Genomic DNA, 23370 nt, shown 5'->3' with positions numbered 1-23370 from the left:
TAATTAACCTTTTTCCCCACCTTACACCGAATCAAACCCACCGTATATGCATAATGCATTAACCCCTTCAATAAAATTGAAACTTGAAAATTCCCTTTCAATATCTCGCGATATTTCAGAGAATATCGAGGAATGCTCTGGAGAGAGAGAGAGAGAGAGACGTAAGGGTAACGGCGTTAAAAGAAACGAGGGAGTCGGTGGAGGGTGTCAGTATGTGATGCAAGTGACAGTTGTAATGATAAAACAGCCTTGTGCACGCCGTCCGAATCAGGGACTTTTTAGACGGGCCCACTTCCGTAAATGGATTAACATCACACACAGACACTGGACCTAGAGATTTATTGTGAAGGAAAGGAATAAGAATTTATGCACATAAATGCGAATAGAGGTGACAAGAGGGAGTCGTTGGAAGTTTCCTACTCTATCTACTGGACCATCCTGGATTCGCCACGTGGCCTCAATTATCTCATCACATCAGTGTATATACTATAGACGTTAACACAAAATTAATTTATAAATGTCACGTGCTAATTGTGAACTTAATAACATATTGCATAATGTTGTTAATGATATATGTACACACGAATTTTGTGAACACAAAACGTTCTAAAATTAATTGATTATGGGATACAATTTTACTGTTAATATATAAACAATTTTTCTTTTGTCGAGAAAATCACCTTTATTTAGTGAAGATAAAGAATTTGATTTATTGATTTTATGAAACTTATAAAATATTTATTTTTAATTCTATTTTGATCTGAATACCTAATTTCATATATTTCTAAATTATATCAAGTATTACCCTCTGAGTTGTATGCCATATAATCAATAACTTCTCGAACCCAAATTTCATTGAACTGTAAAGTTATAATTTTGAAAATCAATCTAATGATAATTTAATCTTATTAAAAATTAAATTCTAGTATATATTTGCTTATTTATTTAATATTGGACCACACTCTCATGGCCGTGACACATGTTTTCTTAATATAATTTTAATAATATAGATGTCGAGGTATTAGATCGATACTTATCAAGTCTTAAATTTGAAATTTAAATCGATAAATTAAAGTCTAAATATATGAAAACTCTATGCATGATATAAAAATGAAATTTAAGTTACATGTAGTACATCATATGATGACTAGGCTTCTATGTCAAACCAAGCCTTCAATAATGGTATCATTTATTCATTTTTAACGGTTACTAGAGCATTATTCAGCCCTTTTTCCATGTGAGTGAGAGTGATGGGACCTCATCCCAAGATTTTCATATCCAAGCGAGGCCCAATGTTTTCATACGCACATTGTTCGTTCCACCACTATGCTTGTTTGGTTCTGGATCACGGGTTGGGGCATTGATTCCATATGTCCAAGCTCCAAGTAGGATATTGTACATATGTTATTAAAATTAAATAAAAGATTTGAGTAAATAAGATATTTTTAATCATTTTGATTTTACAATTAAAAATAAATTTTATAATAAAATTTTTAAACTTAAGTCATATTTGATTGACCTGATATAATTTATGATAAAATAAGAAACTTGGGATTGAATTTTTTAAATACTATGATTGTATCTGATTTATTAAAATAATCATTAAAAGGATTACCCTTTAGATAAAATCATACGAAACGAATGATAAAGTCTTAATAAAAATGAAAACGAACTTAATTAAATATCATATTGTAGTCTATTTTACTGAGATATAACAAGGGGAAAAAAACAAAATAGTGAATTAATATGTATTAAATTTTCAATCTCAATTGTTGAGGGTGTATGTGAGATGGGTTTGGACTGAGTTACTTATCTTGATCATGTCACATTTACATAAACTAATTATCATTATTATCTCAATACAAAATTTCATTAGATGGAGTTGGACGGTACAAGCTTGCCTTCCCTTTCTTGTTTATTTTTAAATATAATTTAATTTTTTTATTATATTAAAAATAAATATAGTTTATAAATAAGTAAATACGACAACGTGTTTAATTATTTTATACCTTAAAATTAGGATTTAAATTAAATTATTTTTTAATTAAAATATATATAAAATCAAGGGGTGGCCGAAATTCATCCCAAGAAATTCTCAAATCCATCCTTAGTATCATTTATTTAATGAAACATACTAAAAAACAATGTGACATAATTGTACATGTCACGTACTGTGATTCAAAAGCAAAGTGGCAGTAGGTTGATAATTCAATATGTTTGATATGGGGTATGGGTCCAATAGATAGGCTGAGTTTTTATACGAGTGGGACCTGATCATGATCGGATCAGGATTTGGTTGGCAGTTGAACGGTTGGGTTCACTTTCTAAAACATGGTCTTACCCTGATCCTAATATAAAAAAGTAAAGTCAACCGCACAAAACGAGAATACATAAAAACTCAGATGCTCTTTAAGAATTAAAGAAAAGCAAAGGGGCCTTGCTGTAAAATTTCATTGTCGTCCTCGCACTAGGGTTTCTCTCATACTCTCAGTCTCAGAGCTTGAATCATCCGAAGAATGGCGGAATCGATTTGCAGAAATCTTCGAGACGGTGCATTAGAAGGGGAACATGCACCAGCTCTCTCAATAAAGGATTCGATAGCCACACCTTTCGGTTCCGACGTCTTCAATTACGTTTTAACCAAACTTTCTTCCAACATTTTGGCTGGGAAATCTCAATCTAAGTTTGTTCCGTTCTCCACAAAATAACAATTTATCTCTAATTTAGGTTCTTCAATTTATATTTCTAAGTGTGTTTTTTTCCCCGAGTTCATTGTAGAGGTATCGTGCTTGTTGCGTTTTCTCGGAGTCCTTCTTTCTATGTGGATTTTCTGAAGACGAATGGAATTGACCTCGTTTCGGCGAAAAAATGGTGAATAATCTTGCCGTCTTTATACTTTGAGCTCCTTTTGGTTGCTGAGAAATTCACGATAATTGAAAAATGTTGTAGTCCTAATGGTTAGCTATTCGTTCGCTTGCTGAGAAAGTTGAGGAAAACAAAGAAATTAATGTTCTTTGACATTGCTCAGCTGTAATAGGGTAAATGGAGTGTGCTTTTCTTTCCCGATTTTTCTTTTTGTTGGGTACTAGAAGCTAAAAATGAATTCAAAATTTTCATGTTTGTTTTTCCTACATTTTTTCAACAATCAAAGGAGGCATTCAATTCTTTTGGTTTCCCACATTTTTTTCTTCTTCTGGAAATAGAAAGGGGTCTTCATTTCTGCTCATTGAAATTTCCTCACCATGTGTGATTGTATTACACATGTGTTGAAAATGACAATTATTTGAGATAAAATTGTGATTTTGACGCATGGGTATGTGTGGGCTCAATTGTTGTTACAGGATTTCGATTCTGGATTGTTATACAGATCCTCTTGGTTGGAAGGATTCCCTTAAAGGGCCATTGGACACTGAGAATTTCTCCTTGAAAGATCCAATTGAGGCTGTTCTTTTCAGACATGTGAGGAATCTGGATTTATTGTTATCTGCCATAATTGAAATGGGGGAAGGTATGTTGTAATTTTGCGATTAGAGAGAGAAAATTCTGTTGTTAGTATTCTAGTTTTGAGTAAATTTACTTCAACAAAATTTATCTTTTTAACATCAAAACTTTCATTTGTAGTTTACCTTATCTGTTTTCCTATCTTGTTCTTTTGACTTTTGAGTTTTTAAATTGTGTCTGATTGTTTATACTTGCAGCATTGGCTAGGCAAGGAAAAGGGAGATTCTCTGTTTCTATAGATTCGGTAATTCTGCATTCTATAATTGTAAATTTTTAGTAAGTTATATATTGCTAATATGCAAACTGAAACACCAAATGCCATTACTGTGGGGGGTGCTAAATGGGAATTTAAACAAGAATGGTTCTGTTGCATGGTGATATTTGTTTCCAAATGTTTGAGTGATCCATCATTTGTCTGAAGTCTTATGCAGATGCATAAAATCAAGAGTTGGGTGTATGAGTAGCCTGGTCGCTTTCAGTGGAAGTTTCATGGGAACTTCCTATAAATTGTTAATCATGTACAAACAAGCACTATGAGGATTCAACAGGAAAAAGATAAAAGCATTATAAGGATTAATGTGCATATGGCCCTATGATCAATCATAGGGAATAATCCAGTTAGAAAACTTGTTTCCTTTTAATATTGGAAACATTTACTGAATTGGCTGGATTTGATTCCTTCTTGTGTTCTGTCCCATATCAGGAAGATGCAACCTGACATACTCTGGTAACAGTAAAAGTTGTTGTAGAAGATTTTTGCATTGCTGTATTGCCTAATTTTAGATGACTACTCTGATGATCCTACATAGTCTGTCATTGTCCTGGGAATCTCTCATTTGATATGCTTCTGATGTTGAGCACATATTACTGAGATATGATTCCATGCTTTATAAGCATAGAGATTGTTTAATGCAACAAGGGGGAATTTGGAACATGAGAACCAAATTGGACTCTCTCTATCTCTCTCTCTCTTGATAGGTAGACTTTCCTTTTATCCTCACAACCCCCCTATATATAAAATACTTGTTTTCAATGGTGTGAAGATCAGATCCTGATGACGTATCTTAAATCATGGTCTACTGGGAATATATCTAAGTCCTCTATGGAAAATTGTCACCATGTATAATCTCATGAGAAGAGGATGGAAGCTGGCCAATTTTGGTGTTGTCTCTGTAAACATGATTATGAGTCTGTAAATAATCTTCTCATCCATTGTGAATGGGTTTTGATATTTCCTGTAGGAGGAGTGGTCTTAGGTTTTTCTGCATTGGGTTAGAGTGTTGCTTGGTTGGCATTATGGGTATTCTGCGAAGTGGTTTGGAGGCTGATTCTGTTATGCCTGGTTTGGACCATCTGGAAAGAGTGCAATAACAGGGTGTTTTTGAAGGGGTGGCATGTTGTAGTTTGGAAGTGAAAATGGTTTACTACGTACCTTGTTTCTGTGGTCCAATGGGGGGCTAGGCTCTCCCCTTTCTTCTTTATTGGATTTTGATAATAGAATGGGCATTGGTTAGTTGTTGTTTGGATTACTGCTGGGTATGTTGTTTTTTCCCTCTTCTCTAGGTGTGGAGTTGTGTACACTGTGAATGCAAGATTGTGCCCCATTTTTTATAGCTTCCTTTATTAATGCATCTCTTTTTTCCTATATATAAAAAAAAATCTCGTAGGTAATACTTGTAATTTTTGGTTGTTTCTGATGCATATTAAATTTCAACAATTGTATATGAAATGTAATTCCAGATTCTTCTGATGGAAAACAAATGGCTTAGAAAACAATCGGAGGGAGAGGTGGTACAATCCAACTAGGATGCAAAAAAGAAAGAAACCAATATCCTTTCTCCATAATCCTGCATCTGTTTTGCCAATGATATATTTAGACATGATGTTCAAGAGTGTTGTGTTTTGTGATAAGTATTCAGTGCCAATTTTTTCTTTGATGATCCATCTTAATATAAAGTTATAAGCTAGGAATAAAATTCAGAATTTGAGATTGCAACCATAACTTGGTCCATGAGAAATATAATCTGTGACAAAGATCTTGCATCAGAACTTTCTCTAAAGAATCATTTATCTTCCAAAATTTTTTGAGGACTAAAGCTTTCTATCAAAAAGTGTCGGTCAGGTACCAAGAAGTAGACTGTGGAGTGGGGTTTAGTTGCAGTCTAGGAGCAGTAGTCTCGTGCAGCAGAGGATGTTTCTCAGTAACTTCCTTTCAATTATCAATCATGTTCCAAAAATGAAATTAGGAAAATTGAAGCTTCCTATTGAAAGCTGCCTATCTAACAAGTATTATGGGAACTGAGGTCATTAGGGAAACAAAAAGCATTATGGAGACTGATGTTTTTGCAGGTCTAGTCCTAATTGTAGGCGAGTAGCCCAATTGGAATAATTTTCTGAAAGGATTTGATTGCTTCAATCCAAATTCAGACATTTAACCACAGAGCTATGCTGTCTTATTCTAGGAAAGCAGTCTCATAATTCTGGCTTGCTCATATGGTTTGCGGAAGCACTCAGATGGTTGTGGATGCTTCTGGCAATCTTTTGACTTACATCCATGGACTTTTGCTGAAATCATCATAAAGCCTTTGTCCCATTTATATGGTTTGGATGTGGTGATGGATCGCCCCCTAGTTAATAATTCATTTCATTATCTCATATGAGCACAATTTTTAATGCAATAAAAGAGGGAATTGTAAGACATGAAAAGTTACATTATTACTGTTTTAGAATGGGATCGAAGCTGAATTTTTGATGATGTAACATTTGAAATGCTGAGAGCTAATTGACTCAACAATTGTTTTAGGTGAACATGGCAAACTAATTGACTTCAGAATTATCACTTAGAATTTTATATCATCTTATGAGATCATTTCAGTATAATTATTTATTTTTATGCATGTATCTCTGATTGTTATAGTCACCTAAAATTGTGATTGCATATTTTCTTGGAATGAATCATTTTTCCCCTGATGGGTATGTTAAATCAGTATATCTTTTAAGTAATTTTATTTTGATAGGCATCTTATATTATAAAGAAAAGAAAGTTAAAGTGGACAATTAATTTTTGTCAAAAAAAGAAAGGTTAGTCTAAAATAATTCAACCTTGAAAAATTTGATATCACTGCCATCTTTTGCTGATATTTCAATTATTTACAGAACTCCTTGCACAAAAAAATTTGCATTGCATTTGGAGATTTGTATTATTGATTGAACTTTGCATGACAGAAATGACAAATTTTGCCATTTTTTTCTTTCTTGCAAATTTGTAGAACTATAAAAACAGATGGACATGGTTAAATGGAGAAATTGTTTTGCCTTTGATACTTAATGAAAAATTGACCAGGCTAGAATGTATCTATGCTGTAGTGGTCAACATTTGTGTTAGAAATATATTTCAATGGCTTTTTTTGCTTGTATGCTGTAGCTGACCTATTTGAATGCTATTAGTTATTTGCTTGATGTACATTCTATTGTTCCCTTTTCTTCTCTTCTTTCTCTCATGCTCTATCTCATATTGTCTGTGTTTGTGGTTTCTTCTCATGTTATGCCAGGTAACTGAGATGTTAAGACATGCATCATTGTCATCAGTTGCAAACCTTTTAAGCAAAGTTCGCAGCCATGGTATGTATACACTTTTAATATCTTCTGCTGTTTCTTAGTCTATTACTTCCTGAATCTAGGAAAAACTATGGAATATATCATGCCATTTAGTCATCATTTGGTTCCTAGTTCTGGAAAACATAACAGGTTAGGTTGATACTAAATACAAAAAAGTCAATTAAAATTGTTAGCTTGATAATACATTGTAGGCCCACATCCTAACAGTTTAAGCTTTTAAAAAAGTTGTTAGCGTAGCATGGTATCAAAGCTAGAGGTCCCTAATCTTGGAAGATTGGGAAAATCATTTCAGTGGCATATTTCAGAGTGTCATGCTGAAACTAATTTCTGATTGCTCTCTTCCTTTTTTAAATGAAGGAGGGATGAGGAGAGGCAAACACCCTTTAAATGTGAAACTATGTGGTTTAAAGTAGAGGAGTTCAGAGAGTTAATTAAAAGCTAGTTGATGGGATACGATGTTGTGTGTTCTTTTAGCCATATTTTAGCTTTGTAAATTGAAAGCTCTAAAGTAGGAGGATCTAAGAGTATCGAACAAAGAGGTGTTTCAGAATGTCTCAATCAGAAAAGTTGTATCTTTAAATCATATTTGTTTCTGGAATTCCAAGGAGAGGGAAACTGTTCTCTCTGTTGAGGTTGAGGATAGAACGGTGGCAGTGGATGAGTATGAGAAATGGGCCACTATGGAAGAAAGTTCTTGAATGTGGTACTCTAGAGAATTATGTTTGATTTGGGGGGTGGTTAAAAATGATAGCTTCTTTCATAAAATGGTTAGTGCTCATAGAAGAACAAACTTCTAGGACAAAGTTAGAGTGAATAGAGTTTGACTTTCTGAAGATACAGAAAAGAAAAAGAGGGTGTCAAATGCCTTTCATCATCTCCTCTATGAGGCAGGAGACTGGAGACCTACTATCAATGAGATATCTTTTGAATTTTGATTTTTTGGGAAGTGAAGATTCGGGTAGCCTGGAGACTGCTTTTATTGAGAAGTTTTCACTGTTCTTTCCAATCTGTGTGGGGCTAAAGCTCCTGTCCTGGACAAGTTCACCATGCCTTTTAGGCAACATTGCTGGGATTTTGTAAAGAAATTGGTGATGGGGTTTTTTGGGAAGTTTTACGAGTATGACTATTTTGAAAGAAGTTTAAATGCCACATTTCTAGGTCTTAATTCCTCAGAAAGGAGGAGTAGAAGAATTGAATGACTCTAGATCCCTGGCTTGGTGGGAAGGTTGTATAAGCTTTTAGCAAAGGTTTTGGTTAATGGGTTGAAGAAAGTGGAATCTGATTATCAATATGCCCTTATAGAGGGTAGTTAAAATTTGATGTTCTTATTGCAAATGTGGCCATAGCTTCAAGGCTGAAGATTGCTATTAATGGTGTTATCTGTAAACTTGACATTAAGAAGGTTTATGATCAAAGTTAATTGGCATTTCTTACTCATGCTTTTGGAAAAATTGAGATTTTAGTTAAAAGTGGGTTGGATTAAGTGGTGCATCTTGTTGGCTAAATTCTCTTTGTTAGCTAATGAGACTCCTGCAGTCTCTTTTCAGATATCAAGGGATTTTAGTTAATCAGTTAGTTGCCTGGAAAAGGTGGGGTTTGGCATTAGAAACCTTTCTATTATCAGCCAAGCTGTTCTTGACAAAAAGAGTTAAGAGATTTGCTTCAGAGAGGGAAGCTTTGTGGAAGCAGGTTATTGTAGGAAAATTTGGGGAAAGAGGGGGGCTGATTCTGGTAGTGTGGAGGGTGGTTATGGGGTGGGAATGTGGAAGGTGATCAGGAGCGGGTGAGAGTTAAAGTAGAACTAGCTTCATTGTGGTCAATGGAAGAAGAATCGAGTTTTAGAAGAATAGGTGGGGTGGTTACATCTTTGGGTGCCTCTTTTGGGTTGTTTGCTATAGCTGCCACTGGTTGCTAGTGAAGTTTTTGCTAAAGATAATCTCCTTCTGAATCTTATTTCATTAGCCATTGACCTGGTACTTCATTTTCCATCTTTTTTTTTTCTTTTTTTGTGGATGTGTATTTAAAATTGTTATTTTTAAATTACTTTGCCCAGCCATTTGTTGTTTGCTATTATTATGCCACAACAACTGGAACAACTTCTTAGCTGTTATGGCATTCATTTTCGTGCAGTAGTTATCAGAGTTTGCTTTCTGCTTCTGTTTGAGCATTTCCAGCTGCTGTATGCTACAAAATTTTACAATGACGTAATGTAATTTTTGGTTTTAGTTATGATATATGTCTGGTTTGTTGAAATCCTAAATTTCTAAATATGTTGTATTAATACATAAAATACGCTTCTGGACATTGCATTTTTCCACTGTTTTTCTCGATTGCAGATCGAATTTCTAGTACCTTTTGGTTGTTACATTCAGACCTTCATGAAATCAGGGCCATTGCTGCTCTCGAGTACCTGTCATCTATGGTTGGCAGTTTAGAACCAATGAATCTATCTTTAAATGGTCAAAGAGGCGATTTGGAGAAGCTCTCTTTGCTTGAACAGAATTCAAGGAAAGGAAAATTTCATGTGCGATTTAAGCGTAGAAATGGACGAGTTAGAGTAATGGTGATACCTTGTTCTCTTTTTCTCTTTGAATATTTTTTATGCTGATGTACAAAGCAAAGCAACTGACATATCTAATATATTTAAAATTCTATATGTAGTGTGAGGACTTTCATATCAAGCAATCAGGCATCAACTTTACACCAGTTTCTTCTGAAGAGGGAATAATAAATCAAGGCCTTCTACCAAAGGTCAGTTGCATTGCATTTTTTATTTTCCATTGGAATTTTGGTTCTCTCACTTACAAGGAACACAGATGCATTTGCACTGGCTGCCTGCCACAGAATATGCTGCATGCATAAACATGCCATACTGGCAAGGTAACAAAACACCTGCATGGGCAGATTGCACATAGTCCGAAATACATGTACTGATTCAAGCACTAAAACGCATGAACATGCAATGAAATGCTCAGATATAAGAATATATGTGTTCTGTTTTATGCATTTTAGAAAAAATGCTCCTTCACAGGTGCAGTTCAATCTACAGCTGTCAGAGAAGGAGCGAATTGATAGGGCCAAGGTTGTACTTCCATTTGAGCACCAAGGTATGATGCATCTTGGTTATGTTTTATTTTTGTTTTTGCAGTTGAAATTTAGGCTTCTATAAAAAGGGTAAATATTTGTTTTTATTTTAATTAATTAATTAATTTATAATAGTTATTTTTAACTTCCTACTTCAGGAAATGGAGAACCCATGCACATTTATGATGGGCGAAGGTCACTTTCCGAGGGAAAAGATGAGAAAGCATCTGTATTGTCCGAGAATTTGCAGACAAATGAGAATTCTGGAAAGGGTGAGATAATATATTTTCGTGACTCAGATGATGAGATGCCAGATTCTGATGAGGATCCTGATGATGATTTGGATATATAGCAAACACTGAGCATTATTTGTAAGCATGCCTGGACCTGAAGTATGGGTTTACATATTTGGGTGCTTCAATTTAAGTGGAAAAGTAAGCGCAATTCAAAGATGTGTTGGTGATCATGTTTGTTCAAGTCAGTTGAATTACTCAATGCGGAATGCTGGTGCAGGTGAGTTTTTGTTAGTTTGAGCGAGATAATTAATATTAGGGGATACATCTAGAATCAGTTATTAGCAAAGGTATTGGAAGAGATGTCCAGCCATTTATTATATGGCTTGACCTCTTGGCTCTTTTAACCATGAACTTCCTTGTTATGGTCATTGAGGAAATTGATGATCGATTATAGATATGTGCATTTGTCATTAGCAAAGCTGGCCCTATATCTTGTTAGAGGCGTTATTCTGTAGCTGATCAGTACATTATATTGATGAGTGGGTTTCTCTAAATTTATGATATGGTATGAATCTTAATATTGCAGAAGGTGATACTCACTTCTTCCCTATCATAACTACCTGTTTTTTCTGTGTTACTAGGAGTATTTTTACATATATATATATATTTTCAAATTGCATATTACATAAGTTACACAACCTCCAGCAAATTTGGCAGTTCACCATCACCATTTGGTTAAAGCTCAACTTATGATGGATCAGGCTGGAAGTCTAAAGTGGAGGGTAGCCTAATCTGATAATTGAAAATATGCATCCGTAAGTCTTTGAATGGGTGCAGACCAAAAGTTAGGGTAAATGATGTTCAGCAAACAGCAAGTTTCTCAGGAAAATTTTGACCAAGAATATGGAACATAGGGTCATAACTTATGACCCATTAGAATAGTAATGCCATCATTTCAATTGCATGATTTACTTAGAAAAATTCAATCAGGAGAAGCACCATATTCAATATTCAATAATTCATATAGTTCAAAATGGTTTAAAAGGGGTGGGTTTGGGTTCCTAAGACTAATGTGCATTGGTGCAATTGCTATCATGCAGAGTTCACGATCTATATCAATTGAATAACTCAATTTCTTCCATAATCTAAAAGACATCAACATAATGCTCCTATACAGAATGATCATGAATGTGATAATGTAGTAAACCCCGACTAACAAAAGGGTTAAAAGAATGAAGCCATGAAAAGTGTGGTAAGCGCACTTTCAGTATCAGTTGAATCCAGAAACAATGCCTGAAAACAGCATAGAATGTATCATTGAGGAAACAAAAAGAATGGGCGAGGGTCGCCTCTCTGCTACAACAACAAGACTTTGAAACCAAGTCCCTGAACCTGAAAGGAAAACAAGATTGTTATTTATTATGGGTTATTCAATATGCATTATATGATATGTAATCTTCTCAACCCTTTTCCCTCCTATTAGCTTTTCAGTTTCTGATGGCTGAGAGATCTGCAAAAAAGTTGCAAACACTGCAAGATTTTTGGGCATGCTTTAAAGAATATGTTCATCACAGGTATTTAAACTGCATTTTTGTTTGTTTTTTTTTTTTAAATTTCTAGCCATTTTGAGATCTCGGATCGATTGACGTTGGTTGGCAAGACACTCCTTAAGTTATTTCTGGCATAAGAGTAAGATGAATGATTTTTCAGAAAACTTAGCCTTGGACAGCTGCTGGAAAAGGTTTTCAATAAGATTTAGTTGGTAACCTAAGCATTTTCCTGGTAAGAGGGTGTTGGTAAATCAATTTAATGACTTCATATGACTTAATAACTTAAGTATATTTCGTAAAATAACTTAATATTATAACTTAAAATTAAAAATGACTTTAATAAATCAATTTAATGACTTGAAAATTTAAGCATAATTTAACTTAAAGTCATCATAAGTCATTGAGTATTAAGTACTAAGTTTTAATAAATGCCCTCTAAGTGGGATGCTGAAGTATGAAAATTCATATTAAGAGGTGATGCAACATCATATAAACTATATGGGCTATTTAAGTAATATAGTAATAATTAATAAGTGAAGCATTTTCATAACATAAGAATTTCAATAACATGCCACAACTGCAAGTTATAGGCATGGATTGAAAAATCGGAAAATGTCGCCGATATTTCGTCGAAATATCGGTTATCGGGCGGCATGGAAACGATAAACGGCACCGATTATCGATCGACGGAAAAATCGGCCAAAAATCGGCAAAATCGACGATATATCGGCGAAATATCGGTGAAGCACCGAAAAATCGGAGAAAAATCGCGATATTTCCTACCAGTCCAGCCCGCGCAGTTGTGTTTTTCAGCCTGGCTCAAAAATCGTGGATTTAGGGTTCGTGAAATTTAAATCCAATGGCACAACAGCAAAGAGACCCCTAAAACAGATCCAGAAAACACAGGGAGCAAAAGAAAAGCAATTTTTTTGGTTTTCTTTGGGAGTTTTGAATGGATTTTCTCGAAAATCAAACGAGGATGAATTTTCCCGGAAATCGAATGGGGATGGATTTTCTTGGGAATCAAACGGGGGTTGCAAAAAAAAAAATAATAATAACATGATTAGATTAGTACCTGCGAGGATTGAGATTTGAGAGTAGCAGAGGAAAATAGGGCTTTTTAGGGATTCTCTCGCTGGAAGACACCTTCAGAAAAGGGTTCTTGATGCCCGAGAGAGAAGTGGGTGCCTTTTTTATTTATTTATTTTTTTTAGATTCAGGGGAGATAAAAAAAATAAAAAATTAAAAATTAAAAAAACATGAGAACAATTTTCTATAAATAATTATTAATTTTCAACTTTTATTTGGATTATTAAATAAATTTATATTAATAAAAAAAGTTGTTATCACATTTTTTAATAAATTTTAAAAATTAAATCTCAAATAAGATATTTTATATAAATTAATTTAATTTATCATTTAAAATATAATAAAATATGTAAAAAAATCATGAGAACAATTTTCCACTCTCTATATAAATAATTATTAATTATCAACCTTTATTTTTATTATTAAATAAATTAATATTAATAGAAAAAGTTATTATCACATATTTTTAATAAAATTTTAAAAATTAAATCTCAAATAAGATATTTTATATAAATTAATTTAATTTTTCATTTAAAATATAATAAAATATGTTTTAATAAAAATATTTTAAAATTTTTAAAATAAATACTGTCTTCAACAAGATGAACTCCCTTCATCTAATAATATATTGAAACTACATCGATATCTTTATTAGTATAAGGACTATTGCAATCTCATATTTCTTAACTCAATTTTAACTTTATACACTTTCAAAATTCATATATATTATTTTTAAAATTCAAATATCGAATCTACCAATATATCTCTATTTACGATATTTTTCTTCTTAATTATATATATATCAATTACACTTACAAGATAACTTTAAAATGTGTATTCTTACTTATGTTATCATTTTTTGAAGTTTTTTCAAGCATTCCTATTAATTTTAAATAATTTTCACTCCACCGATATTTATAAAAAAATATCCACCGATATTTCTCCGATATTTCCGATATATCCGTAAAATTGAAGTACCGATATATCCGTAAAAACCGATATTTCAATCCTTGGTTATAGGAGGTGCAATATGGTGTAGAGAACTTGATGGATGCTCCTATAATGCATGCAAACTATGGAGGAGATTAGTAATTAACCATATGGATCAATTCTAATTGAACACTTCAGAATCTTCTAAAATTACTTACTATTTATTTATTTATTTTTGGAGAATGTTTAGTTTCAGCCAACAGCATTGACTTCAAAACTTCGAAACTATGGAAAAGAGAGACACCTGAATGAACCAGAACTAGACTCTTCAACCAGCCAACGAAAGTGAAAACACCCTCTTATTCTTTTCAGGGGCTCTTAATAATATTTTCAAGATTCTGCCCATGACATTTGTTCCCTGATTTACTTTTCGGTCCTATATTTTTGAACCTAAGGGAGATGCCTACTAATATACTTCATAAAGGACTTCACAACCTAGCAAAGGAATCCATTCCCTTGTCTTCATCTAAATTTGTACATTGTGAAAGTATGTCTCATCCTTCAAAGATCTTTTGGGTTCTGATAAAACAACTTGGTAGCCTCAAAGCATTTGAAACTATTCTTTCTCCATATTTATTGACAGATCATCCCCAGAATTTAAATAATTAAGTCTCCTAGTATTTCTATTTTTCCATCAAATGTGGGTGATGCCTACAATTATTTGTAAAGGCTCCATTTTTTTAAAATTCAGCATACTTGAGCCTTCACATTCAAAGGGAAAATTTTGCATGTGAAATGGAAGGGTTGGTATAAGGATGAATTTAAGTAATAATATTATTGAATTATCATAATTATTTTGATATTTCTTATTTAGTTCCTATATATTATGGAGTCTTTATGAATCCATATGACCCTTAGTTCTTCCACACCTGCTAAATTTCCCAATTGAAAGCACATTAAATTTTACAAGTTAAAGAAGCAGATCCTACCTCAAGATAAGATGACAAGTCCAAGGTACATGGCTGCAGCAAGGAATATAAATGATATCATTCCCCTGCAACAAAAGCCCATCAGAATAAAATTGGCAACAGGACATACATATGGTATCAAGCATGGAAGCATTTAGAGAAAATCTCCAAAGTGATCAAGGGTGAATTTTTTTATTGTTAAGATGCTCACCAAATAACTCCCCAACCAACACCATTACAAGGGCAGGGGCAAATTTCAGCAAACTTCTCAGCATCACTGGAGTGAACTCTTCGAGATATTAGGTCATCGTATATGTCTGCATATTACATTCATATTATATGGCAGTTGCAACTTCACAGGCAGATACTTAATTTACTAGAGCAAGATGATTGATTATACCATAAACTGAGAATAAACTGTTCATTACACCTGCATGGTACCAGAACAGATGTAAGCTACACCTTTTTCCTTCCAAGAGACAATGATTGAAAATTGTATGGTAGCAAGCCCACTTAAGATAAAGGGAAAGATATAATGGATAAGCATATACCCATGAAGAGAATGAAGAACCGAAGAATACGAACTTTAGTTGTTTCTTGCAAAACCCAAATTATTGCAAGAAAAATAATGAATCCTGAAAGGTTCAGTTGCCAATATTAAATGACATGAACATGGAAACCTGTGGATACTATGAAAAGAATTATACAAGACCATAAAAGTACTCACCAATGCATAGTCCTCGAAGTGTCCACTGTTTGGATGATGGAACAAAGAAAGATGTGGGTGTTAGAAATATTGAGAACTTAGAAACTCTACTTTCTTGTTCAAAGAAATAAATAAATACCTACAGCATCCGCATAAGGCATACCAAATATAGGTATGAATATTGTCACTCACATTTTTAGCAATGAAAAGCACCACAATCAGAGCAACAGCAAAACAGCCAGCAGCAATTCTTGAAGTGAGAAGATTTGTAGATGCTAATATGAAAACCATTCCCCAAAATGATGAGCCAAGATCTGGATCAAAAAGGCAATTATGAATTCTCTGAATGCACTAAAAGAAGCTTTTTTAGAGAACAACAAACCCAATTTGACATCATTAGAATAGGAAATCTTATAACTTAAGAAGTTAAATGTATTTGAGTTGATGATGACAAAGTCATTCAATTTTCATGGCTTTAGATCATGCTCTGCTAGAAGGATGCATCATAGAAATAATGTTGTCAGGAGAAAGTGTATTACATCCAGCAGGCAAGATCAACCAATATACACCACCCCTTGTTTGTGTCACCCCACCCTCATCTGCATTAACCTGGATCCCCTCCACCTGCATATCGAAGTAGATTATAAAACTTGTGATTGAGCATTAAAAGAAACACCAAGCAATTTAAGGAAATAAAATTATAAAAATAGCAACCAACGTTGTAGGCTCTCATCTTTATTTTATTTTTTTATTTGTTTTTTTAAACTTGCAAACCAAAATGATATCTTGCTAGTAGGCATTATAGAACAAACAGAATATGAATTCCTTTACCTGATGGGAGTTGATAACAGTTTTTTTTCTTCTTATTTTATTTTATTTTTTATTTTGTTGATAGGCAGGAGTTGATAACAGTTTTATTCTTTATTATTTCTCTTATCTAGCTGATGAACATCTCAAATGCCTATAAACCCTTGTGACATGATGGAGCTTGACTGGATCTCATCAGTGCTTTTGTAGGCTTAAGTTTGATGTGTAAGTGCTTAACACTGATCACATGACTGAATAAGAACTCATTACTAAATGAAATTGAATGCCTCCAGTGTATCCCAATGCCCAGATGTTATGAAACATTGGAAAATAATGTGGAACCAAATCCTAGAACTAATTCAGAAAAATGAAGAAGGATTACAAACACAGTTGTGCCTGATCTAAACAGGAGATGGAAAGAATATAGGGTTTCAGAAAACAGTCTGACTCACAGAGCTCCTCTCACCTTACCTCAATCAAAAGACCCAAAATGAAAACTGAAGGTTTTGACAAAGATAAATTTAAGTTCCTAACTAATACTTTCTTAAAAAGCAATATGTGTACTAGGTGCAAAAGGAGGAAAATACCCATACCAAGACAGCAACATATCTCTAACTGGCAGATCATGCTGCTAAGTGCAATATGGTGCTAGAGGTGCACAGACTCAGATAGTTGAATAGTGAATATCTGAATGAAGAACATCTCTAAAAGAACATCTTCCAAAGAACTGACAGGATGTCAGAATTTTCTTTTTTCAATAAGGAAAAATAGATAAAAAAAGAAGGAAAGGAAAGGAAAGAAAGAAGATTGCTTTTGCAATACTTGTGACAAAACTGAAGACACGCACACCTGACAAGTTGTCAATCATCCTAATGCTTTAATGTCTCTCATAACCTTAATGTTCACACAACTTTTAATAGTTAATAGATTAATAGATAAAAACACAAGTTCTTTTTTTAATGGAAATATTCAAGTTTTTTTAACACATTTTTGACAAAAATACAATTTAAGAAAATCCAATGTCAATCAACGTTAATTATAATCCATTTTGCATCTAATGTTCCATAATTCCATTATAAATCACCTAAGAATTATAAATGAGTATCGCACAGTTTTCTTTTTTGGACCATGTTATAAAGTCATTAACCAAAGAAAAAAAATGGTAAATGTTTCGCACAAAGCATAAAAAAGCTAATCCATCTCAAGAAAAAGTACAAACCAACAATAAAATCAACGGAGAAAGTTCTGGCTGAAGGAAGATAATAGAAGGTCCAAGAAGAAGGAGCATCTTGGAGCAATTCCTTGAGCTTAAAGTTGGGGCAGCTCCATATTATGAAAGTTCTCCTATTCTATTCTTTCAAAACAACCCAACCAGTTTTCACTTTATCTCTCCTTAACTTCTAACCTACTGAAAAAGGAGATCCCTCACCAAACTGGTAAAGTCCAACAAATCCCAAGCAAATACAAAATAAGATAAAAAAGTTTCTGATTCACATTATAATTGAGAAAGAAAGGGTTCCCAAGCTGTGAAAGAGATCCCTTATTGAACTAGTTAAACCCTGATAAATCCCTAGCAATTGCTCTTGGCACTGATTGAATTAAATTAATGGGGTTAACCGATTAAGTATCTCGAGCCAGGGATAGAGTAAAATAAAGATAGGAACAAAAACCTGTTTGGTCAAGACAAAATGAGATTTAACAGTTCCAAAACCAACTTAAAATGAAGGAAGAGATTTTGCTCTCACATTGTTCATCCTTATCACTTATCCTTATTACTCACAGTATGAAGTATAATTCTCATAAATTTCTGATCAGAATGGGAAAATTTTTATAGTTGAATTTCAATCCCAAGAGAGTTGTTACCATACAGGCTAAAATGAACTCAATCCAATCCATGGGGAGTCCACACAAGCCCTTCAATATATGCCTCTTCCACTTAAAAATGCTCCCCATGGAAGCCTATGAGTATTAGTGGAACGCTTCCCTGGTCTCTCTCTCTCTCTCTCTCTCTCTCTCTCTCTCTCTCTCTCTCATATTCTCATAACACACACACACACTCCATGTATAATGCTCTGTCACAAACAATCCATGTGTACTGCGCTCTCTCTCTCTCTCTCTCCATCTCTCCATGTGCACAGCTACCTACAGTTTCATCATAACCTGCGTCTACTGCTTCTCATGGACACAAATTCTCTCTCTCTCTCTCTCTCTATGTCTACTGCTATTTTCATCATACCCCATGTTATGGGATGTACATATAAGTTATTGGATGCATTCTTTGTAGTAACATACATTGGTTTGTGAAAGAACTGTAAGGTGAATCCAAAGTCAAAAAGCTTCCATTGTAGTCCGTGAAAGTACCCAAGAGTATGGTGTTCGAATCCTCTGCAGTTACGATTGGTATCAAAGCTATTTTGACTCACATTGAATGAGAAGTTTCTCATGTTCAATAGGAATGAAATTTCATGCAGCTTACCTTGAAGAAATAAGAAAACTCAATTTTCTAGTTTTTCAGTGACTCCTGCTGGAGGGTATAAAGCTGTTGCCTACAGGTCCTAGAAAATGGAATCCCCAAAATATGTAAAAATAAAGAAAGGTTATCTTGATTATTTTGAGGAATGCATAATTGCTATAGATAAAGGATCTCTGCTATTTCCCACAAGAAGGTGGATAATTGGGTGCTTCTGAATACAGGATTTAGTTTTCCTGAACACCAAATGTTTCATAGTTCATTAACATTCAGAATCTAAAGTAGCATGCTCGATAGTATCTTCTAAAAGAAACAGTCACTTCATTTGAGCTTGGATTAGAATTAAATGTTGATTTAAAATTTTTCCAAAAAGAAATAGCAAGTACATCTTTTTTTTTTTATAGGAAGAAATAGCAAGCACATCCAGTTGAGGAACAGTGAACTATTAGTCTGTAAAAGCTAAATAAGTTTGAACCTATGGTCATCGGGCCTTGCTAAAAAGACCTACTAACTTTTTTGAGTTGATGAATAGCTATTCCCTAGGGAGGAAGTACAACATGTTATTCAACCCTGTAATCATGTCATTAAAGTAAAAACACCAAACATTGTCCAAATTCAAAGTGGTCACATTGAGATATACAAAAATATATATTTGCATATACAAAAATATATGTTTGTACTGAAAATGAAAAATATGATGGGCCAAAGTGTTCTGTACCTGACCACATGTAAGCTTACAAGCGATTGCATGACTTGCTTCATGAAGAAATACAGTGATGAGCTTAAATGGAGTCAGCAAGAATGTCCTCCATAGCTATTGCAAAAACAATCCAACATTTCAGCATTAATCGATTGAGCAAACCAAAGACACAAGATTTGGAAAATCAAATCAATCTAAAATTCACACATTATCTGCAAGAGATATCTCCTCTTAGAAATCACCTGCATTGATTGGTGTTAAAATTGAAATTTCTAGGACATATGTTAAAAAATTCAAGTCCTTCCTCAATTCCAATAGCTCTAAATCCTGAACAAAAATACTGAATTATTCATCTTATTATTGCATCAACAGTTCCTTGCACATGATCAAGTTTTTTTTTTTTTTTGATGAATAAATAGTAGTATATTAATAAAAAGAAAAAAGGCACATCAAGGAAGCATCCCAAAGTATACAGGTGGCCTTGCACATGATCAAGTTACATAATCTCATTTTGCTCTCAATTAGTGCTCTCTAACTTCCTGCAATTCCATTCATTTCTCACCCATCATTTCGTTCTTGTTTGTCACGCTGAAATTTTTTTAGAATAAATTCTTAGTAAAACACAAATTACAAATCTGCTCTGAAAGGACCTCAGAAGAATCACTGTTGAAAAAATTTGCAACACCAAATCTAGGAAAAAAATAAAACAAAATAGAGAAGACAAAAAATTATGTGGTTCAACATAATTGCCTACATCCACAGAAAAAAGAGAGAGATCAAATTTACTAATAAATTTCAAAATTACATATTCGAACTCTCTCAACCTTTCCCTATGCAAAACCTAATACACCTTTTACCTACTTCTCTTCACTCCTTATTTTTTTCATTCTCCCCACAAATTCTATGTAAAGCTGCATATTTATAGACTCCTATGGGCGAACCCAAAACAATAAGTTTTCCAATCCTAGTTAAGCTCAAAAACAGTAATTTACCCAAACTAGAACTCTACGAATATTGATTTTCCTAAAAAGTAAAAATAAATAATTTAAGTCAAAATTACCAACAATCTCCACCTTGACTCAAATTCTCTCAATCCAGGCATGGGGTAGCTCTTCTTCATACTCACCTTTGCACCCCTTATGGGTGGGGTGCTACAGCTACACAATCAATGAGAGTAAACATGTGTCGAATTCGAACTGTCATTGAACTCACCTTCTGGAATTTGTCCCATCCTTTTTTCAATAAGTACCCTTACCTGAAAGCAGATTCTTGATCAACCTGCCTTTGTATTTTTCATCAAATACCAACATCTTGTCCCATTCTTCTACTTCAACAACTTCTATAGCACTAGCATAATTCTTTATAACATGGCTCTACCATCATAACTCCACCCAAAATTAGCATATTAATATTTATTCTTCTGTCCCCTTTGTAGGAAAAATCATAGCCTAGAGTGTCCAGAGCCCCTCAAGAAATCCAGCTCCTCAATTTAGAAACATGCTTAAGATTAGCCAATGTCTTTCCAACACATCAAACATCTTTACCTTTACAATACCAATAGCTTTAGAGTAAGAATCATTGTGTCCATTAGAATAGTACTAGCATCACATTCCTTATAGATGCCAAAACATTCCTTATACGAGTACATATGAAAATAACATTCAGAATCCCAAATTTATAAAGGCAATACCTTTTGCAATGCAAAACATCCAACAACAAATAAACAAACTTTCAATTTGACAGCATTCAACTCTACAATATCTAATTGTCCCTTCTATTATTATATTCGACAAAACCCAACCCCTTTCCAGACCCCAGAAAAAGAAAACTTTAAACCCACCGTTTGTCTGCCAGGAAAATGCAGAAAAGGAGAAGGGCCCCATTTCGGACCAAACTGTCCACCCATCTAAGCTCAATACAGCTATCTGACTCAGGTTTATTTTCAAATACTTCATGAAACAAAATCAGCAGAAAACATAAACACCCAAAAATCTGTTTTCTTCCCCATTGCTCCATTTCTGAAAAACCAAACAGAGAAAAGAAAAACTAAGATACAAAGAAGGAAGTGTACCAGTAGGATGACAACAGTGAAGACACCGATGGTCGCAAGGAAGACGACTTGATCGTGCTTACAGCAGTTCTTGAGCTCCCAATTGGCCATTGTGTTCCGGGAATTACTAGAGAAAGAAGAGTTAAGGGGGGCGTTTGGTAGGCGAGAAAGTAGAGAGAAAATAGGGTGGAGAGACAATGATTCAACTTCTGTTTAGATTGGCGGACCAATAGTTTGTTGTGGACACGTCCAATTGGCCAATTACGCGTGAGGATTTTTCAAATTTTATTTATTTTATTCTTTAAACAGAGAAAATTTGTTGTCAACTTGCATAAAAGTTAAAAGCAGACCTGGTCATTGTTGCTGCTCACCAAATATTTTTCAAAGGTAAAATATTTGGATATAAGAATTTATTAGAACTTGAAAAACAGGGAAATTTTGAATGGCTACTATTTGAATGTGCATTAATTTTTACAAAATATTTATCAATTAAAATTCACTTGTATTAATTAAATCTATTAAGAATATTATAAGATAATAAAATCTAGATTCACAAGAATTTGATAACTAATTAAGATGATGACAAAAATAGTTTTTTTTTTAGGTTTATTACACTTTGCTTCCCAACTTATAGTGTGTTTTGCACATTGTACCCTCAAGTTCAAAATCAAGTAATGTACCCTCCATGATTTATAATTATATGCAATGTGTATTTTTTTAGACATGTCTTCACATTTTTAGATGGAATGACATGTGCTCTTTGAGCGACGGAGGGCAAAATGAGCATTTTTTTAATGATGACAAAAAAGTCATTTCATTTTTAATACCTCAATTTGCAACCCTTTCCTCTATTGTTCCTGGTGAAGCCCTTCTCTCCCATTCTTCGTTCCCTTTGAAGCCCTAAAATCACAATCCCATGAAGTTGTTGTCAAAAACCCACATAATTTCTCCTTGTTCGTTGTTCCTCCTTGTTCGTGGTATGGAAATTTGCAAAATCCCCAAATAATTTCTCTAGCCCTAAAATCCCACATAGCTCCCTAAAGCGGCCATTGAAGTTGAAGATTTGTCCATTAAGACTGAAGATTTATGAAGGCAAATGACAATAGGAAGATTAATGGATCTCCAATCCATTGTTATTATGGTAATGAAGCTCGTGTGATGACATTGTGGACAAATTTAAATCCTGGTATAAGGTTTTTGGGATGCCAAAATTACAAGGTAATATTGTGTTTGTTTATCAATTTTTTTAAATTTATCCTTGGTGTTTTTGTAGACATATGTTCAAATTTGGTACAAAAGTATGGAGGTTGTGGATTCTTCTTGTGGTATGATGGTCCCATGTGTGATAGATCAAAACAAATAATTCCTGGATTGTTGAATGTTGTGAAGAAGAAGGAAAATGAAGTTGTGATAAATTGAAGAAAGGTTAAATGCATGTTTTGGTGATGATGATATCATGGGCAATTTGTTTGCTTCTTCTAGTCGTCTCGGTATAGAAAAATTGTGTTCTTTTGGATCAAGACTCCTCAAAGTTACTTGGAAATTAGAAGGTTCCCTACTTGGTTTGAATTTTATATTTTGTGTAAACATTTTGAACAAATGAGGAAATGAACAATTTCTGTAAACATTTTGTGTAAACAACATGTGGGGGCCTTAATGGA

General features: G+C 33.8%; 2 protein-coding genes across 3 annotated transcripts; one reads left to right on the top strand and one right to left on the bottom strand.

The window, feature by feature from the left end:
- Nucleotides 1–2395: 2395 nt before the first annotated feature.
- LOC100258368 (elongator complex protein 5) lies at nt 2396–11027 on the top strand. Of its 2 annotated transcripts, none has more exons than XM_059742538.1 (9): nt 2396–2683; nt 2779–2871; nt 3342–3508; nt 3699–3745; nt 7053–7122; nt 9456–9682; nt 9781–9870; nt 10169–10226; nt 10362–11027. In XM_059742538.1, exons 1-9 carry the CDS (start codon nt 2517–2519, stop codon nt 10553–10555), a joined length of 1113 nt encoding a protein of 370 aa, XP_059598521.1. In that variant the 5' UTR covers nt 2396–2516; the 3' UTR covers nt 10556–11027. The 2 variants fall into 2 exon arrangements, with proteins under 2 accessions (XP_059598521.1, XP_002283938.1); XM_002283902.4 differs by having other exon boundaries at nt 10151–10226.
- Nucleotides 11028–11554: 527 nt separating this feature from the next.
- On the bottom strand, nt 11555–21979 carry LOC100253235 (uncharacterized). The gene is made up of 10 exons (XM_002283908.5): nt 21731–21979; nt 19678–19773; nt 16222–16306; nt 15875–15996; nt 15704–15728; nt 15528–15611; nt 15377–15406; nt 15188–15293; nt 14998–15062; nt 11555–11831 (listed from the first exon to the last, which is right to left on the bottom strand). Exons 1-9 carry the CDS (start codon nt 21818–21820, stop codon nt 14999–15001), a joined length of 702 nt encoding a protein of 233 aa, XP_002283944.1. The 5' UTR covers nt 21821–21979; the 3' UTR covers nt 11555–11831; nt 14998.
- Between the last annotated feature and the right edge of the window lie 1391 nt (nt 21980–23370).

Source organism: Vitis vinifera, chromosome 14 (genome assembly GCF_030704535.1).
Source record: "Vitis vinifera cultivar Pinot Noir 40024 chromosome 14, ASM3070453v1".
Lineage (NCBI taxonomy): Eukaryota > Viridiplantae > Streptophyta > Magnoliopsida > Vitales > Vitaceae > Vitis > Vitis vinifera.
Note: the sequence above shows the minus strand (reverse complement) of the source record. Positions and strands in the feature narration are given on the sequence as shown.